This window comes from Balaenoptera acutorostrata, chromosome 11 (assembly GCF_949987535.1).
Source record: "Balaenoptera acutorostrata chromosome 11, mBalAcu1.1, whole genome shotgun sequence".
NCBI lineage: Eukaryota > Metazoa > Chordata > Mammalia > Artiodactyla > Balaenopteridae > Balaenoptera > Balaenoptera acutorostrata.
The window spans coordinates 43,242,551-43,260,278 of record NC_080074.1 but is presented as its reverse complement, the minus strand read 5'-3'; the positions used below and the strand labels follow the sequence as shown (position 1 = coordinate 43,260,278).

Sequence of the window (17,728 nt, the reverse complement as noted above, 5' to 3'; positions counted from 1 at the left end):
ATGGCAACTCCATCCTTTTAGTTGCTCGGGTCAAACCTTGAAATCATCGTGAATCCCTCTTTCCCTCTCACATCCAACATGCATCCCTGAGCAATTTATATTTTATTGGTCTGTTTACTCTTTTAATGTCTGTCTCTCCACTAGGAAATAAGCCCCATGAGGGCTGGAGCTGGTCTGCACACAGTGGCCTGTACCCCAGAGGCTCTTAAGACTAGGTGAATGAATGCATGTGAATGAAGTGGGAAGGGGAGACCGGCTGCTTCAAGCAAACAGAAGAAAATCTGGCTGTAGATGCCTCCAGCTTCTTATGAGGTAGCATATTTCTTATGAGGGAAGAATAGAGTTGTATATTGCTCCCTTCCAACTTAAGGAGACTGATATGCCAAAGAGTTTGATCTTGTTCAAGGAAAGGCTAATTCCCCAGCTTCTATGGGTATTCTGTGCTACTAACGGGCAGATATCCTGAGAGAATGGCCTTTTGTTTAGCAGAGAGCCTTAATGAGGTTAAGGATTTACCAAGGGAGGCTTGCGTGGGTTCAGAGCAGTGAAGTGGAGAATAAAACTGTTTACATTAAAAGGAGCAGAGTATTAGTTTCCTAGGGCTGTCATAACAAAGTAAAAGAGACCTGGTGCCTTAAACAACAGAAATTAAATTTCTCAGAGTTCTGAAGGCTAGGAGTTCAAGATCAAGATGTTAGCAGCGTTGGTTTCTTCTGAAGCCTCTCTTTGGCTTGTAGATGGCCATTTTCTCCCTCTGTCATCACATGGTCTTTCCTTTGTGTTTGTGTCCTAATCTCCTCTTCTTATAAGGACACTAGTCATATTGGGTTAGGGCCCACTTTAATGACCTCATTTTAACTTAATTACCTCTTTAAAGACCCTATCTCCTGTGACTGGCTTATTTCACTTGCATGAGGTCCTCCAGTTTCATCCATATGAACCTGGATTTGGTTGTTGCATGTGGTAGAATTTCCTTCTTTTTATTTATTTATTAAAAAACATTTTTTGGCTGCACCTCACAGCTTGTGGGATCTTAGTTCTCCGACCAGGGATTGAACCCAGGCCCTCGGCAGTGAAAGCACAGAGTCCTAACCATTGGATCACCAGGGAATTCCCAGAATTTCCTTCTTTTTAAAGGCTGGATAATATTCCATTGTACGTATACACTACATTTTCTTTATCTATTCATCCATCAGTAGACATTTAGATTGTTTCTATATTTCGGATATTGTGAATAATGTTGCAGTAAACATGGGAGTGCAGATACCTCTCTGAGATTCAGATGCCAATTCTTTTGGATATATACTCAGAAGTGAGACTGCTGGATCATATGGTAGTTCTATTTCTAATTTTTTTGAGGAGGCTCCATTCTGTTTTCCATAACAGCTGCGCCACTTTCCATTCCCTCCAACAACATACAAGGGTTTCAACTTCTCCACATCCTCATCAACACTTGTTGTCTTTTGTGTTTCTGATAAATATCCATCCTAATAGGTGTGAAGTGATATCTCATTATGATCCCAAGCTCATAGAAGCAGAGAGTAGAATGGTACCAGGGGTTGGGGGGAGGAGGAAACGGGGAGGTGTTGCTCAATGGGTATAAAGTTTCAGTCATGCAAGGTGAATAAATTCTAGAGATCTGCTGTACAATACAGTGCCTGTAGTTAACAATACTGTAATGCACACTGAAAAATTTGTTGAGAGGGTAGATCTCAGATTAAGTGTTCCACACACACATACAAAAGGAAAGAGACAGGAGGAAACTTTGGGAGGTGATGGATAGGTTTATTACCTGGATTGTGGTGATGCTTTCATGCATATTTGCTTATGTTCAAACCCATCGAATTATATACATTAAATATGTGCAGATTTTTTAAATATATATTGATTACTCAGGGTTAGGACTTCAACGTATGAATTTTGGTGGGGGACACAATTCAGCCACAACAAACAGGTAGAACATAGAGGTTGGAAAGCTGGGAATGAGGGAGGGATGAGGGAACACAGAAGCCGCATCCCATGGAGGGAGGCCAGGGATCCTGCAGAAGGAGGCAGATGGTGTTGGGGAGTCTGCTAGGTGTCTGCCAAAAGCCATCTTCCCTTCTTCCGGAGGAACAGAGTTTAGTTGTGCATATGACTGCCTGGCTAGAAGCTGTTTCCTAGTCACCCTTGTGGCTAGGTGTGGTCCTCTGACTATGGAATGAGAGTAGAAGTGACATATGCAGCTTTTGTTCACTTGTTTAGAAAGAATGTGACTGCCCTGCATTTCTACTCTGTCTTATCTGTGAATGGTAACACAGACTTGTCTACAGCCCAGCTTTGACTGTGCAGTCAAGGACAAGGCCCTAGGGGAAGGCAGGGAAACAAGATGAAACAAGAGCTTGGAACCCTGTGTGACTGTGAGGAGTCATCTGCTATATGAGAGTGAAATAAACGTCTACATTGTTAGCCTCTGCACTTTGGAGACTGATATGGCAGCTCTGCCTTTACCCTAAGTGACACAGACAGCAAAATATCTTCCATGGCCCCATGACCAGTGTATTTTTTTAAACTCTTGTTATGAAACCTTTATAACAGATAAAAAAGAGCAAAAATGGAAAAATTAACCCTATGGATCCATCTAGTTTTAGACTCTATCAACTTTTTGCCACATTTACTTCATCTATTTTTGTCCAAAGGGTTTTAAGAAGAGTCATGGTTCGTTTTAAATTTTTTGCTGTACTGTCCAGCATTGTAAAACTATTTCAAAAGTTATTTCAAACTTTTGTAAATGTTTGCTACACAAGAACTTGTTGTATCAGTGAGGAAATCAAAGAAAAATGTGTGACTTTTTCCCTTGTAAGGTGCCAATGGATGGAGAAAGGTCAAGAACCATAGGAAGTGGAATGTGAGGTGGATTGAGAGTTTAGCAGGACTAGGAAATCTGAGCAAGGAGCAAGCACAGCAGTCAAGCCCCTTGGGGTTTGCAGAAATCTTGGGAAAGGCACTGAACTCTCCATAGTATGTTGGATAGGTACTCAAGCCATTTTTCTTTAAACAGTAAATACGAAAGCAACTAAATACATAGACTAGAGGACTTAGGGACACCAAGATGACAACTGGCATATGCTTAGTATATACATGAATGAAGAGATGAATGAGAGAATGAACCTAGTATATGAACTAGAGAGTGTACTAGTGGGTACAATACCAACTTTGGTATTTAAACTGTAGAGGGCCACTTCAGACCAAGATGAAAGAAAAACATGGGGCAGATCTGTATGACTTCTCTCAGTCTTCAGACCCTTGATCAGAATTTTATCCGGTGCTCCATTATCTGGGCCTGAAACGAACCTTCCTTTGTCTTTGCCTTTGCAATCACTGACTCTCAGCTCTTGTCTCCACCCCTCTCACAATTAAAAAGGGGGGAGATATCCAGGAGGCTGATATTCCACTTGCTTGTGAGGTGTTCAATTTGCCTTATTTGACCATATTTTTTTCCCAATGAGGAGTAAATACATCTACTATTAGCTCTGAGAAGCAGTCCCACCAGACCATGAATGTTTTTATTTCTTGATCACTTACCAAACCAAAAGTGTGCATCTTGTTTCCTGATGCAAAAAGCCAGGATGAAATATCCAAATGAAGTACAATGTGTCTAAAAGGCAAGTGGAGACCAGATAACAAAGGTGCTGGTTTTTAAGTTTTTTCATCATGATTTTCAAGCTTTCCTATTTGGGGCTACAAGTCCATACTCAGATGGTCTGTTTTATCTGATTTTGAAATCTTAAACCTATTTCCTCCTCTTACAGAAACCCTAGTTTCTGAGATAGCACTCCATCTGCATATGCATCTCAAGGTGGGGATGCCAAAGGCTTGTGATAGGGTTTCCTAATGTGCGAGATAAACTGCCCTAATTAAAATTAATGGTAAAAACTAAAAATTTAGATGGATATTGTGTTGTCACAATGTCCATGAATTGGGTTGGGGGACTGTATGAAAACAGAATATTTTTAGTTTGGCAGCAATTTATAGGTCATATTTGGCAGGAAGTTTCTCAAGTTCAGTTATTCAAATCTCACTTCTATTTAAACCAGTCTGTAGATCCTGTGTGGCAGATCAGACTAAACACACAGATTTCTCGGTAAAAACCTCTGGAGAAAGGACCGTTTCAGGATTATCTGATTCTACAGGGATCTATGTCTTTTATTGACCCTATTTTGCAAGTCTGTAGAAATTGAAGTTAAATTGTGAAAGGCTGATGGTGATGCAAATAATTCAATTTTTAGAAATACCAGTGAACTTTATCCAATGAAGGTGCATCAATTTCCACTCTATGGAAGATGTCAGTTTTGTATCTATCAGCAAATTCAATTCAGTAGTCCTGATTGCCTATATACATGCTTTTCCTTTGGATTTTCCTTTGAACCAGTTTTTGCTTCTCACTGGTTTCCTCATTAAAATAATGAGTGAAATAAAATCTTTGACACATATTTTATATTTGTATGAGAGTCATAATTTTTGAAAATTATCTTTTAGCACCCTGATTCTCTAGCAACTGAGTTCATCTCCAAAAGTGGGGCTGGCAAGGGGTGAGGGGAGAACCCTGAGTTTCTGACTGAGCATGTACCCAGAAAAGACTAGGTGAATGAGCTAATAAAAAGGGAAAAATAATGTTTACCCTCATTCCTTGACATAGAGGCTCGAGATTTGAGTTTATTTCAGTATAGAGTTATAAAAATCATATGTTTGCAGAGCTAAATTTGAGGACTGCTGTGATTATCCTTTTTTTTTTTTTTGGTTTTGTTTTTTGACCGTACATGTTTAATTCACTTATATAAGAAAAACAATGGTAATAACAGATGTTGTGCTGGCCTCAGAGAGATAGGATGGCAAACTGAACACCACTGGATATCTGTCTCTGCCTCCACCACTCTCTTTCTCTCTTCTCCCAGAACTTATGTCTTTACCTCTTCCTATGTTAATTTCACTCTTAGGCTGGCTTCTCCACAAGTTGTGGACCGCCTACTAGCATCTCAGCACCCCTTATTCATACCCTTTGTGGAAAAAAACAAGACTGCCATTAGCATAAGTCTTTTTTCAAAACTGTCGGCAGGAGAAGGAGCGTTCTAACTTGGGAAGGAGGGTGGAATTTTTTACAGGGCTTCAGCAGGCAGGGTCAGCTAAAGTTCAGCTATTTTCAAGAATATTTGTTCAGAGATGCTTCTCAGGAAAGGGAGGAATTATTCTGACTAATTAGCAGTCATTGTCTGGACAATTTGGATTTTACCAAGAGGAGTGGGAGAACAGTGAGGGGCTGAAGTCATGTGCAAGCAGGGGTACAAGCTACAGTTGACAAGGACATTGAGGGCCACAGAGGGAACTTTTCAGTTCTTCAGAGCTCCTTTTTTCCTATAAAAATAAGACAGATCTGCCCTATGAACAAAGTTACTGATGAAAAAAATAAAGATTTAGGGGAAGGAAATATCTGTCCTTATCATCTATATTTTGCTAGAAGAACAAGTTGGTTACACACCATGAGCTTTAAAGTCAAAATCCCCAGAATTTGAACCCTGACTTCCCACTGACTTGCTCCATGACCTTGGGCGAATACTTAACCTCAATAAGCCCCAGTTTTCTCATTTAGGAAATGAAGAATATCTACTTCAAAATTTAAACGGAGTGTGCATATGAAGAGCACATCATTGTATCCGTAATATGTTCAATAATTTTTTGTGATGAAGATGATGGTGATATTATGAAGGTACCAAAACCTACTCATATGTTTTAAATGCCCCCCCCCATTACTATTTTTAAAATAGAATTTTAGGATTAGAAGGGAACTCACAGGTCACCTCAGCCAGTGGTCAAGCCTCTCCAAAGAGATCGCAAGGATCCCAGAAGGAGGGGCATGGGGTGGGGATTCATGGGTGGAACAGAGCGAACCTCTGCCCTGCAGAGGAGGGTAAGTGAACTAGGGATAAGGGAATCCTCATTTTAGAGAGTTGGGTCCAGGCTCGCTCTTTGTTTCTGTGTGCGCGCGTGTGTGTGTGTGTTTCCATGTGCATCTGTGTGTCTGGATCTAAGTATGTTCATGGGATGTGATGAGTAAACAGTATGTGACATCAAGAAATTATCAACATTGACACTGATTAGAGATGCTGGCGAATTAGCAATGTAGAAAGGGGAAATAAAATTTGGCTTAGCTGGGAAAAAGTAATGCTAATTACAGTCATTTACATGAGCCCCTTACCATTTATGCGAATTATCATGCAGCACAATCATAATTATGTGCATCATTAAATATGTGCCCAGTTAACTTTCATGTAAGTTGTCTTGATTAGAATCATCATCTCTGCTCTACTTAGACATCTGTTGGGAGATACACTGTTTAAAGTCTTGCTACTTCAGGGGCTATCTAGAGCGACCCGACTCCCTGGAGCTCCAGAACCGCCTGCCAGGTCATACTGATGGTTACTCTCGTTGGAGGAAACAGTTCTCTCAATCATGTCCCAGTGCAGGAGGAGGCATGAGATCTTTTCCCCTCTTCTTCCCCACCAGCAGGTCTTCAGAGGGCCCAGGGAGCTCACCTCTCACAGCTAAGGGGACCCACACAACTGACGGAGACACACACACACACACACACACACACACACACACACACGGCAAGAGACGACAGATACAGAGAGAAACAAAGACATGCAGACCAAGACAAGAAGAGAGTCAGAGAGAGGCAGATATAAAAAGTGGGGCAGAGGTACAAACACAGTCTGTTCAGTGAGGAGAGTGGATTCAGAGACCTTCACAGGGCAGGTTGTTTTTCTCTGATACTTCATGAGAATAAAATAGTTCCCACAAGCAGACCCAGCCAATTGTGGGATCCTTCATTGCCCTGGATGGTGAAGATGCAGGAAGAGGGGGATGAAAAGAAAAGGGGAGGCAGAGAGAAGACAGGGAGATAAAGTAACAGAGAGATGGGGAAAGACAGACATAGAGGAGTGGGAGAAGGGGAAGAGGGATGTGAGGGGTTGTAAGTCTGTTGGACAGTTGGTCAGTGCTCATCTGGTCAAAGGCTGTGGAGACAGAGAAACATAGGGGACACACTCATGTCCTCTCTTTGTTGTGATAAAATTCTCAAGTCCTTAATGAGCTGTGCAGATATAATCATTAACTGGGCACCTACCACGTAACTGGAACCTGGCTGAGAGCTTTTACCTGTATTGACTCATTCAGTCCTCAAAATGACACCATCGTGATGCCATATTATGGAAAAGGAAGCTGAGGCATGTAACTTGCCCAGAGTCACCCAGGTAGTGAGTGAGACTCAAATCCTGCCATCTGGCTCCAGATCCTTTGTTCACAACCACAACATAACCCCAGCAAAGCCAGTTACATAATAAATCATAGTTAAGGGATCCCTGACTTAAAAGCATTCTTGTTTAATTAAAATTTATTTTAAATTCGCTTAATATGCAAGTCAATCAACATTCCCAGAATAAAATGTTTTAATTTCCATGAAGACGTCAACATTTTCTCAGTTCAGCACGAGAAGCAAGGGCAGAATTCTAGTGTTGTGGTTGACACAGAAATAGAAGCCTCCAGGGATTTAGTGACTTCGTGATTTCCATACAGTGGGACGGGGCAGATTCCAGTGTCCCACCTCCGTACATTTGGATTCTGTTGCTTTATTGAAAGACCTTGAAGGGACTGGAATTTGGTCCCTCAGTGACTCCAATTTCCCCTGTGGAAACTTAGGCAAAATATCTCCATCAGCTTCCAGCTTTCTAATCTGTTAATAAGTAACGATAATTTTTAAAAGAAATCATTTGGTTATCATCCTTGGAGATTAACTGGATAATTAATTTTAGCGAAGTGCTTATGAAATATAAAGTGCTTCATAAGTCTTAAGGATTTTTGCTCCCATGTTCTCATTCGGCCTGTAGGGCAGAAAGTCTCTGCAAAATGAGAAGCTGATTATGAATGCCCCTCATCAGGGCTGATTCTCACTAAATTGCACCAACCCCGATCAGAGAACTCATCGGGTAGGCAGATGACTGTCAGGGTCATTTCTACTTCGCAGACTGAAACTCTGAGCACTGAAGTGCAAATCAAAGGGAACTGGCAAGAAAGGGAACTCGGCTTCCTGGTTACTCAGTTGCAGGGCATCCATGTGCCACATTGATTTTTCAGTAGGGGAATCTTTGGGGGCCGGTGGTGGTGCAAAAGGCTTCTTATGTCCATAGAACCCTTGCCAACCCAAGGACGGAGGGGATATTGGTACGACTTGAGCCCATGCTTCCTTTCATAGCTGTTGACTTCTGTAACTTGACAAAATTAACATTTAAAAAGGGCAAGAAGGTGACAGCGCCTGTTACTGATTAAAAGCATGGACTTCGGAGTCATACAGCCTGGCTTTGAACCTGGAATAACTATTCACTAGCTGCATGTTCATGGCTCAGCCATTACTTCTAAGCAAATAACTCCTAAATCCAACTTGTATTATTATGTAAAAATGACTAAGCTAGAACCTTTCGAGAACATGGTGACTGTAGGGACTGAGCCAGAAAGATATGTCCACATTCTAATCCCCGGAACCTGTGAGTATTATCTTATCATGGCAAACACTGTAATTAAGTTAAGGATTTTGCAAGGAGGCATTTATCCTGGGTTACCCAGATGGGTTCTACATCCATTGACAAGTGCCCTCTGAGTGAGGCAGACGGATATCTGGCAGATAGAAGAGGAGGCGGCGGCAATGTGAGCCTGGAGGCAGAGACTGGAGTAATGGGGCCACAAACCAGGGAACTCCTGGAGCCACCAGCAGCCGGAAGAGGCAAAGGACAGATTCTCCCCTAGAGTTTTCAGAGGGAGCACAGCCCTGCCAATACCTGGATTTCAGACTTCTTTCTGATCTCCAAAGCTGTGAGAGGACACATTTCTGTTGTTCTAAGCCACCCAGTTTATGGTAATTTGTTACAGCAGCTACAGGACACTGGTTCAGTGGTTAATTCGGATGAGGGGAGCAAATAATAGGGTAAAGCCTGAGATAGCTGTCAGGTTTTGCTTTGGGTGACTGGGGTAGAAGATGGTATCCTTCACCTAGACTGGAAACAGAAAAGCAGGTCTTAAGGAAGTTGGTGAATTCAGTTTTGGACATTCAGACTGCTAGAACAATCTTCAATGGGGTCTCTTCCACTCCTACACGTTTTGCAGCGTATGCTAAGAATGCAAGGCCCTGACTGCTCTTTACCTGAGCCATTTTTCAGGCTTGTTTTTGCCCTGAGTAACCTTGAGGGACTCTTTCCAGGACAAGGAGCAGGCTTGCTCACCGCCTGCAATAAAACAGCAGGTTCCTCAAGCTCAGTGTCCCCTTCCTGTAGCGCAATCCGCTGCGTGTGCAAGCCTCCATCTGGCCCTCCGTTTCACCCTGTGGGACTTGGGGTGCACTTGGGGTGCCAAGAGCAACTGACGTCAACATGCTGATGCTTATGCTGCTTGCTGTGCTGTGAGGAATAAGAACTTCTGTCTCTGAACCAAGAGCCTTACTTCTTTTGCCTGCATCCATGAAACAGTAATAGGCTAATTTACTGGCTTGAAAGTAGGGTAAAACCAACTTCAACCGGAGCCCGAGCTGAGGGTCTGTGAGTCTTCCTGGAAACATCAGTTGGGGGTCTGCATCGCACCAAAGACACTTGCGCTACAGATAACAGATTTGGAAATCATTAGCTGAGAAGTCTTGGTCAAAGCTATAAATTTGAATCATGCCACCCAGGAAAACTGTATGAGGTAGGAGGTGAAGGGATGAGAACAGAAGGAAAGGAAAGAAACCTGAAGAACACTGACATTTATGGGACAAGGAGAAGGAAAATTTAAAAAGTAGACAAAAATGATGCAAATATTTTCCTACTTACTCAGCCTCTGTATCTTAGTAATTGTTTACGTATCTTTGACTCCTTCCTCTGCATTCTTCTGCATCTACTCTGTTGTCAATTTCAGTTAGTTTTTTTTTTTTTTTTTTTTTGGCTGTGCTGTGTGGCATGTGGGATCTTAGTTCCCCGACCAGGGATCAAACCCGTGCCCCCTGCAGTGGAAGCACAGAGTCTTAATCACTGGACGGCCAGGGAAGTCCCAATTCCAGTTAATCTTTGAATCGCACTTTGTCCCGCACCCATCCATTTTTTTCCCATTCCTAGCTGACGTTCTAGTTTAGACTCCACATCTACTGCACACATTCTTTGCAATAACCTCCTAATTGGTCTCTATGCTTTCTGTTATACCCACGACAATCCATCCTACACAGCGCTGCCAGATTAATTTTCTCAAAATATCACTTGGATTGACTCACTCTCACTGGTTAGAAACCGTCCATAGTTCCCCAGGATGTCTGAGATTCCTGTTTTCTCTACCCATTGTTCTGGGATACTCATCACAGGAACAGGAATTGGTGTCATAAGGAATAAAATTTAATTGTAGAGAGAAGAAGCAAAAGGATAGAGGGAGGGAGAAAAATGAAAAGGACACAGGTGAGGAGAAATCATCTTTGTGGGGGATTGGATGTCTTGTTCAGGGGTAAGCGAGGTATGACCTGTGGGCCAAATCCAGCCTGCCACCTGTTATTATAATAAAATTTTATTAGAACACAGCCACATCCATCATTTACACATTGTCTATGGCTGCTTTTGTGCAACAACTGCAGAGTTGAGTCGTTGTGACAAAGACTATCTGGCCTTTTATAGAAAAAGTTTGCCAACCCCTAGTCTAGTTACAGCTGCAATATGTGAGAGGTTTTAGACCTCAAGGAATGTAGAAAGGGATATTTTAAGAAGTGATGCTAAGGATTACCAATTGGATGAATCTCTGTGGACAGTCTTTAAAAGGTTCCAGTAAAAATTTGAATGACTTTTAACACTGGATTTTTTCTTTGAATGTCTTCTCAGAGACTGAGCCACAAGACAATCCCAATTAAATCCCCTTTGTGTACTGATTCCTTGGAATCTTTGTTTACACTGTTAACCTCTCTCCTGAAATTTCTCCCCACATTTCCAGGTCTTCTTTATTCCTTTAAATTCCTTCCTTCAAATTCCAACTCAAGTTCTGTCTCCTTTGATAAGCTTTCTCTGTCCTTCACTGAACACAGTAAATTTACCTCACATGCCAATAGCTGCCTTTGGTTAATGCTCCCCCCAATTCAACCCTTACAGTATACGCCTGTGTATTTTTGGTTAATCTTTTCATGGTTGGGCTATCTCCATATTAAATCAATAGCATATTGAGGTCAAGGACTGTGTCTCATATATCATTCTATCCCTCACAACTTCTGGAAAAGGGACTTGAATAAAGTTGTTTGATAAATTTGCTTATGAATAGTGAAATCATGAGAAATACCAGAAAACAGATTTTCCAACTTCCAAGTCCTACAGAAATGCTGTGCGCAAATATTTTCACACATTAATGTCTGGGTCATTTTAAAAGTTTTAACTGGATTTATTATGTAAAATCCCAAACCTTGTAAAGAGAACGTGAGGGTGACTGGGCTATGAGCGTCACCTCACTGATTCCTAGGCTTGATCTGGTGTTGCTTTGCTTCTTAACCTCTACCTAAGCATCGCCTCCTGAAGCCACCTGCTCAACGAGGGGGGTTTTCTCAGACAGGAGGACGGTTCCATGGTCACATGTGTAGCAGCCTTCTATTACAACAATCTATTATCATGGTGAGTGTGGTCTAATGTTCTAATTTTCTGTGTTAGGGCACACATCTCCTATAGTTGTTCCATATATTTTTTTAATTTAAAAACCTTTCTTATTGAAGTAAAACATAATGTATAAAAACGCACATATCATAAATGTACAGCTCAGTGACTATCACACTGAACACCCTGTGTAACCAGCTCCCAGATCAAGAAATAGAACATTATCCATCCCAAAAAGACAGTCTCTTCAGCAAGTGGTGTTGGGAAAGTTGGACAGCTGCATGTGAATCAATGAAGTTAGAACATACCCTCTCAGCATACACAAAAATAAACTCAAAATGGCTTAAAGACTTAAACATAAGGCAGAACACCATAAATCTCCCAGAAGAGAAGAGGCAAAACATTCTCTGATATAAATTGTACCAAAGTTTTCTTAGGTCTCCCAAGGCAATAGAAATAAAAATGAAAATAAACAGATGGGACCTAATCAAACTTACAAGCTTTTGCACAGCAAAGGAAATCATAAACAAAACAAAAAGACAACCTACAGAATGGGAGAAAATATTTGCAAACAATGCGACCGACAAGGGCTTAATTTCCAAAATATACAAACAGCTCATACAACTCAACAACAACAAAAAAACAACCCAATCAAGAAATGGGCAGAAGACCTAAAACAGACATTTCTCCACAGAAGGCATACAGATGGCCAACAGACACATGAAAAGATGCTCAACATCCCTAATTATTAGAGAAATGCAAATCAAAACTACAATGAGGTACCACTTCACACCAGTCAGAATGGCTATCATTTAAAAGTCTACAAATAAATGCTGGAGAGGGTGTGGAGAAAAGCAAACCCTCCTACACTGTTGGTGGGAATGTAAGTTGGTGCAGCCACGGTGGAAAACAGTATGGAGGAGGTTCTTCAGAATATTAAAAATAGAGTTGCCATATGGTCCAGCAATCCCACACCTCAGCATATATCTGGACAAAACTATAATTCAAAAAGATACATGCACCGCTATGTTCATAGCAGCACTATTTACAAGAGCAAAAACATGGAAACAACCTAAATGTCCATCAAGAGATGAATGGATACAAAAGATGTGGTACGTATATACAGTGGAATACTACTCAGCCATAAAAAAAGAATGAAATAATTCTACTTGCAGAAACATGGATGCAACTAGAGATTATCATACTGAGTGAAGTCAGAAAGAGAAAGACAAATACCATACGATATCACTTATATGTGGAATCTAAAATATGACACAAATGAACCTATCTATGAAATAGAAACAGAATCACAGACACAGAGAACAGACTGGTGGTTGCCAAGGGTGGGGAGGTTAGGGGAGGGATGGAGTGGGCGGTTGGGGTCAGCAGATGTGAGCTTTTATATATGGAATGGATACACAAGGTTACACTGTAGAGCACAGAGAACTATATTCAGTATCCTATGATAAACCATAATGGAAAAGAATATTAAAAAAAGAATGTGTGTGTATATATATATATATATATATATATATATATATATATATATATGTATGTATAACTGAATCACTTTGCTGTAGAGCAGAAATTAACACAGCATTGTAATCAACTACACTTCAAAAAAAGAAAGAAAAAAAAAGAACATCATCCTTCCCAAGAAATCTACAGCATGCTCTCTTTCAGTTGTTCCCCCAACTCCTCTGCAAGGGGACTGCTGTACTGACTTGTAACAGCCTTGACTGCTTTTGCCAGGTTTTGTACTTTATATAAATGGAATCATACTGGATGCACTTTGGTAGCTGGCTTCTTTTGTCTGTGATTCATCCATAGTGTTGTGTGCATGTGGTAGGCTGTTCCTTCCCGTTGCTTTGCAATGAATAAATCAATTGGGGTATATTTATACAATGGAATTCTACCCATTTCATTATCATTAACAATATTTTACACTGGAAATCTCAAGAGCTCAGCTGTTGAAAGTGAAGTCCAGTGCTGCAATGAACACAGTGTTGTTCTGTGTGTCAAGACTCTTGAATCTTAAAATTCACAAAAGCTTAATGGCCTCAGTGTCTTGCATAAGGATAATATTATAGGCACTAGATCAGCTTCTGAGCCAGGAAAACTTGCTTTGCTTCCTATCTGTTATTAGCTTTGTGACAAAATAATAGTCTCTTAAATTCCATTGTTAAACATCATTGCTGATCTTAGAACTGTATTCATATGGCAACATTTTTCAAAATAAAAACAGAGCAAACAAAAACGTCAGCATTTACATTAAAGTAACTTGATTTATTACCTCTGAAATTTTTCTTCTCTTCATGCTTTACACAGCTGTGAAAACATGTTACTTTTAATGCCAAAAAGTGTACTACATTTAGTTTACTTTGATATGTGTTCAGTCCCCCTCCACCAAAACACACACACCCCTCACTCTCACTGACTGTGGGGTTTTAGCTACAGCACCACTAGGTAGGTTAAACTTCATTGTGGCAGTCTTCTGTTCATACTGCAGGAATTAATACTGTTTGGAAGAAATCCAAAACCCATATTATAGGAAATTTCACGATGTTACGGTATCCCTTCATAACAGTGCTTGCATAAAAAGTACATTTTAAAAAACTCAGGGATACTGAGGTATAATTTACATATAGTAAAATTTACCCTCTTTAGTCTACAGCTGTATAAGTTCCAACCAGCACCACAATCAAGATACAGAGCAGCCCATCATCCCCAAAAGTTCCTTCATGCCCCTTTGTACTCAACTCCTACACCTAGCTCTACTCCCTGGCACTCACCGATCTCATAAAAATATATAAAACGCTTATCTTCCCCTCTTTTGTCAGACACAGACAAGCAGAGTAGAGGCTGGCTCCCTGTCACCTCCCCCGTCTTGGCACACAGCCCTTCCCCTGCCCCAGCCACACCGCCTCATCCAGTGCCTCGTCCTCTCCATGCTTACACCCACTCATCTTACCCCGTCGCTCCTTTTACCTAGAACCCTCTTCTCTTTCTTCTGCACCTAGTCAACTCCTACTCATCCTTGAGATCTCAGCTTCAACATCATTTCTTCAGAGAAGTCTTTCCTATCTAGTTTCAATTCCTCTGCATTGCATCGTGCACATGTGAAGCAGTGATTTTACATTTGTTTATGTATTATTTGATTAATGTCTATCTTCCCATTGAACTGTGAGTTCATGAGGGCAGGGACTGGGTTTTGCTCATGACCGTATGCTGAGCATACAGCACATTAGTAAATACTCAATAAAGACTAAGTAAATGAGTATACACTTTGAAGCCAGCACTGTTCTAGATGTTCACTTTTGATTCTTTCAAAGGTACAATAAGATCAATATTATTATTTCTTTTTACTGATGTGATGACCTTAAATCAAAAATTCTTTGACTTTCCTCCCTCCAAAGGGTGGAGCCTAATTCCCCTCCCACTAAACATAAGCTGACTCAGTGACTCACTTCTAATGAATAGAATACAGCAGAAGTGACAGTGTCAAAAGGCATTGCACTTTCTCCATGCTCTCTCTGGAGTCACTCCCTCTGGGGGAAGCCAGCTGCCATGTCATTCAGACACATCAGCAGCCCTATGGAGAGGCCCACACAGTGAGGAACTGAGGCCTCCTGCCAACACCCACGTCAGTGAGTGAAGTGGATCCTTCAGCCCCAGTCAGTGAGTCTTCAGATGACTGCAGCCCTGGCCAACATCTTCACTACAACCTTATGAAAGACCCTGAGCCAGAGCCACCCAGCTAACCTATTCCCAGATTCCTGACCCACAGAAACTATATGAGAGAATAAATGTTTGCTGTTTCAAGTTACTAAGTATGAGGATAATATTGTTGTCACACAACAATAGATAACTGAAAGAACCAAAGAGGGAAGTAAAGTACAGCAAGTTTAAGTAATTTGTTCAAGGTGATGTAACTAGTAAGTGGCAGATCCAGGATCCAAACACAGGTGGTGGGGCTCTAAAGCCCCTGATCTCTGTACCACACCATGCTGCCTCCTAAAGATGCTTAGTGTGGCAAATGCAAAATCGTTTGATTGTGCTATTATAAAATCTTTGCAGATTGGTTCATGTTACAGTTTCAGGAGGTTGCTTTTTGGATTTCCAAAGAAGCTGCTGACTGGAAGAATTTCTGAGAGAATGCTGGGTAAAAAGGCAATTCTAATGAAGAAGTGTACTGTACTATTTAAAGAATTTCTGTGAAGACATTGTTGGAAGAGTAGATTGAAGCAAGTTTGTTATAAAGCAGAAAAGAGATACAAAAGTAACTAGAGATAAAAAAGTAACTTTTTTCTTTAGCTCATTATTATGGTATTATAAAAGAGTTTTCAGAGTGTGAATGGACTATACTAGATTGCTCAATTTTAAAATATATTCAATATATTTTTGGGTTCAATATTATGTATTATCCATCTTTAATATATGTATATATTCAAATATCTATATTTAATATTTATGAAGGAATTACTGAAACGCATTATTTCTCTGAGATTTCTTAGTTACTCTTCCAAAGGCCAAAATCTTGAAGTAGGCAAAGATTTCTTCAACAGGACACAAAATGTGCCAATCTTAAAAACACAACCTTAATTAGCTATTGTAAGCTATTTACATGCCTGGTGCCCAGAAGTCTTCCAGTCTATGCTGATAAGACCTAATATCTTCATCCCATCACCCTGGAATGACTCAATTCCCTTTCTCCTTCTGTTCCTTCCATTTTCCTAATCAAATTAATAAAACAGTCCTTTCATCTAGTCACTCCACTAAGCATTATCATTAGTGCCCTCCTCAGGAATATTAGACTCCTTGAGCTAATTTAAGTAGGGGAGTCTCCTGGCGCCCAAAAGCAGGAATATTGCTGGGCCTTGGCAAGCTCTAACTGGAGAGCTCTCTCTCCATCCCTTGTCTATGATTCCAACTTCACGTCTGTGGAGTAGGTTTAATGCAAGAATCTCTATTCAGTGGCAAAGAACATGCAACACTTTGGTTCTCCAAATAACTTTGCTTTTTTAGAGTCTCAGTTTACCCCGGAAGTAGAAAAAAATCTAATAATGTCAAGTAAGAGCACTTGGGTCTCTCTGGATAAATGAACCCATTCCAGTGACTGCTTTTAGAGCTGATTACTAAAATCTCAGTCTCCTGTCCAGCTCACATACCTTCTTTCCAAGGACAGTTTAGCTGTTTGTGATGTGGAGCCATTGGCCTTTCCATTTCTCTTTGTGGGCCTGCTTCTTTGTTCATGGGATGAGTGGATCCTGGGGAGAGAGTTCAGCCATGTGAGCATGCAAGCACTGGCACACTGGTGGTAACGATAAGGATACCAGGCAGTTTCAATTGGTCTTTGTTGCTACTTTACCTGACACTGGCAATATAAAGCTGGCAATGTCTGTGGTAGGGAACAAGTTCTAGGAGACCCAATAAATAACTCCCCTCCCATTGGGAGGCATACATGGGAGTCGGGCTGAAGGAGACAGAAACACCACAGTAACTCCCTAGGACGCCTATACTGGACCCTAGGGCCTAGAGTGCTAAATGGAACAGGCAGGTGAATGCTCCACCTTTGAATCAGACAGATGGACACAGGCATGGCTCCTAACAGTGCTGATTCCTGTCCCAGGCCTGTGGGGAGATGCTGACCCTGCTTCATTTCTCTTAACCAAGAGAAAGAAAGGGAGTGCTGAGCCAGGCACACGCAGTTCCTCCACCCAAACTCACCAATCAGGTAAGTCCCTTTGCCTCCCTGGAGGGGTAGTGAGTGAGACAAGAAGCCAAGAGAAATCTCAACCAAGGTCAAAAACAATCCAAATGTACAGATATGAATAGGAATATATTTTTATTTGATTTTATAAGCAGCATAATGAAAAATATGGAAGGATACCTGGTAGGTGACTCATAGGATTATGAGTCACCTCATAGATTATGAGGATTACCTGGTTTGGGGGGAAGCATCTGGGGGACAATGTGAAAGAAGTGGGGAAGAGAGTAGGGAGATAAGCAAAACAGGAAAAGAAAACTAATCACTAAATATAGTATGTACGCAGATGGTC

General features: G+C 41.0%; 1 protein-coding gene across 1 annotated transcript in view; it reads right to left on the bottom strand.

Annotated features, from left to right (window-relative positions):
* BBS10 (Bardet-Biedl syndrome 10) overlaps positions 1–17,728 on the bottom strand; it is a 95,666-nt gene that overhangs the window by 65,377 nt on the left and 12,561 nt on the right. Inside the window, exon 2 of the mRNA XM_057555850.1 lies at positions 16,838–16,936. Coding sequence (XP_057411833.1) covers positions 16,838–16,936 — 99 coding nt within the window. The remainder of the gene's footprint in view (positions 1–16,837; positions 16,937–17,728) is intronic.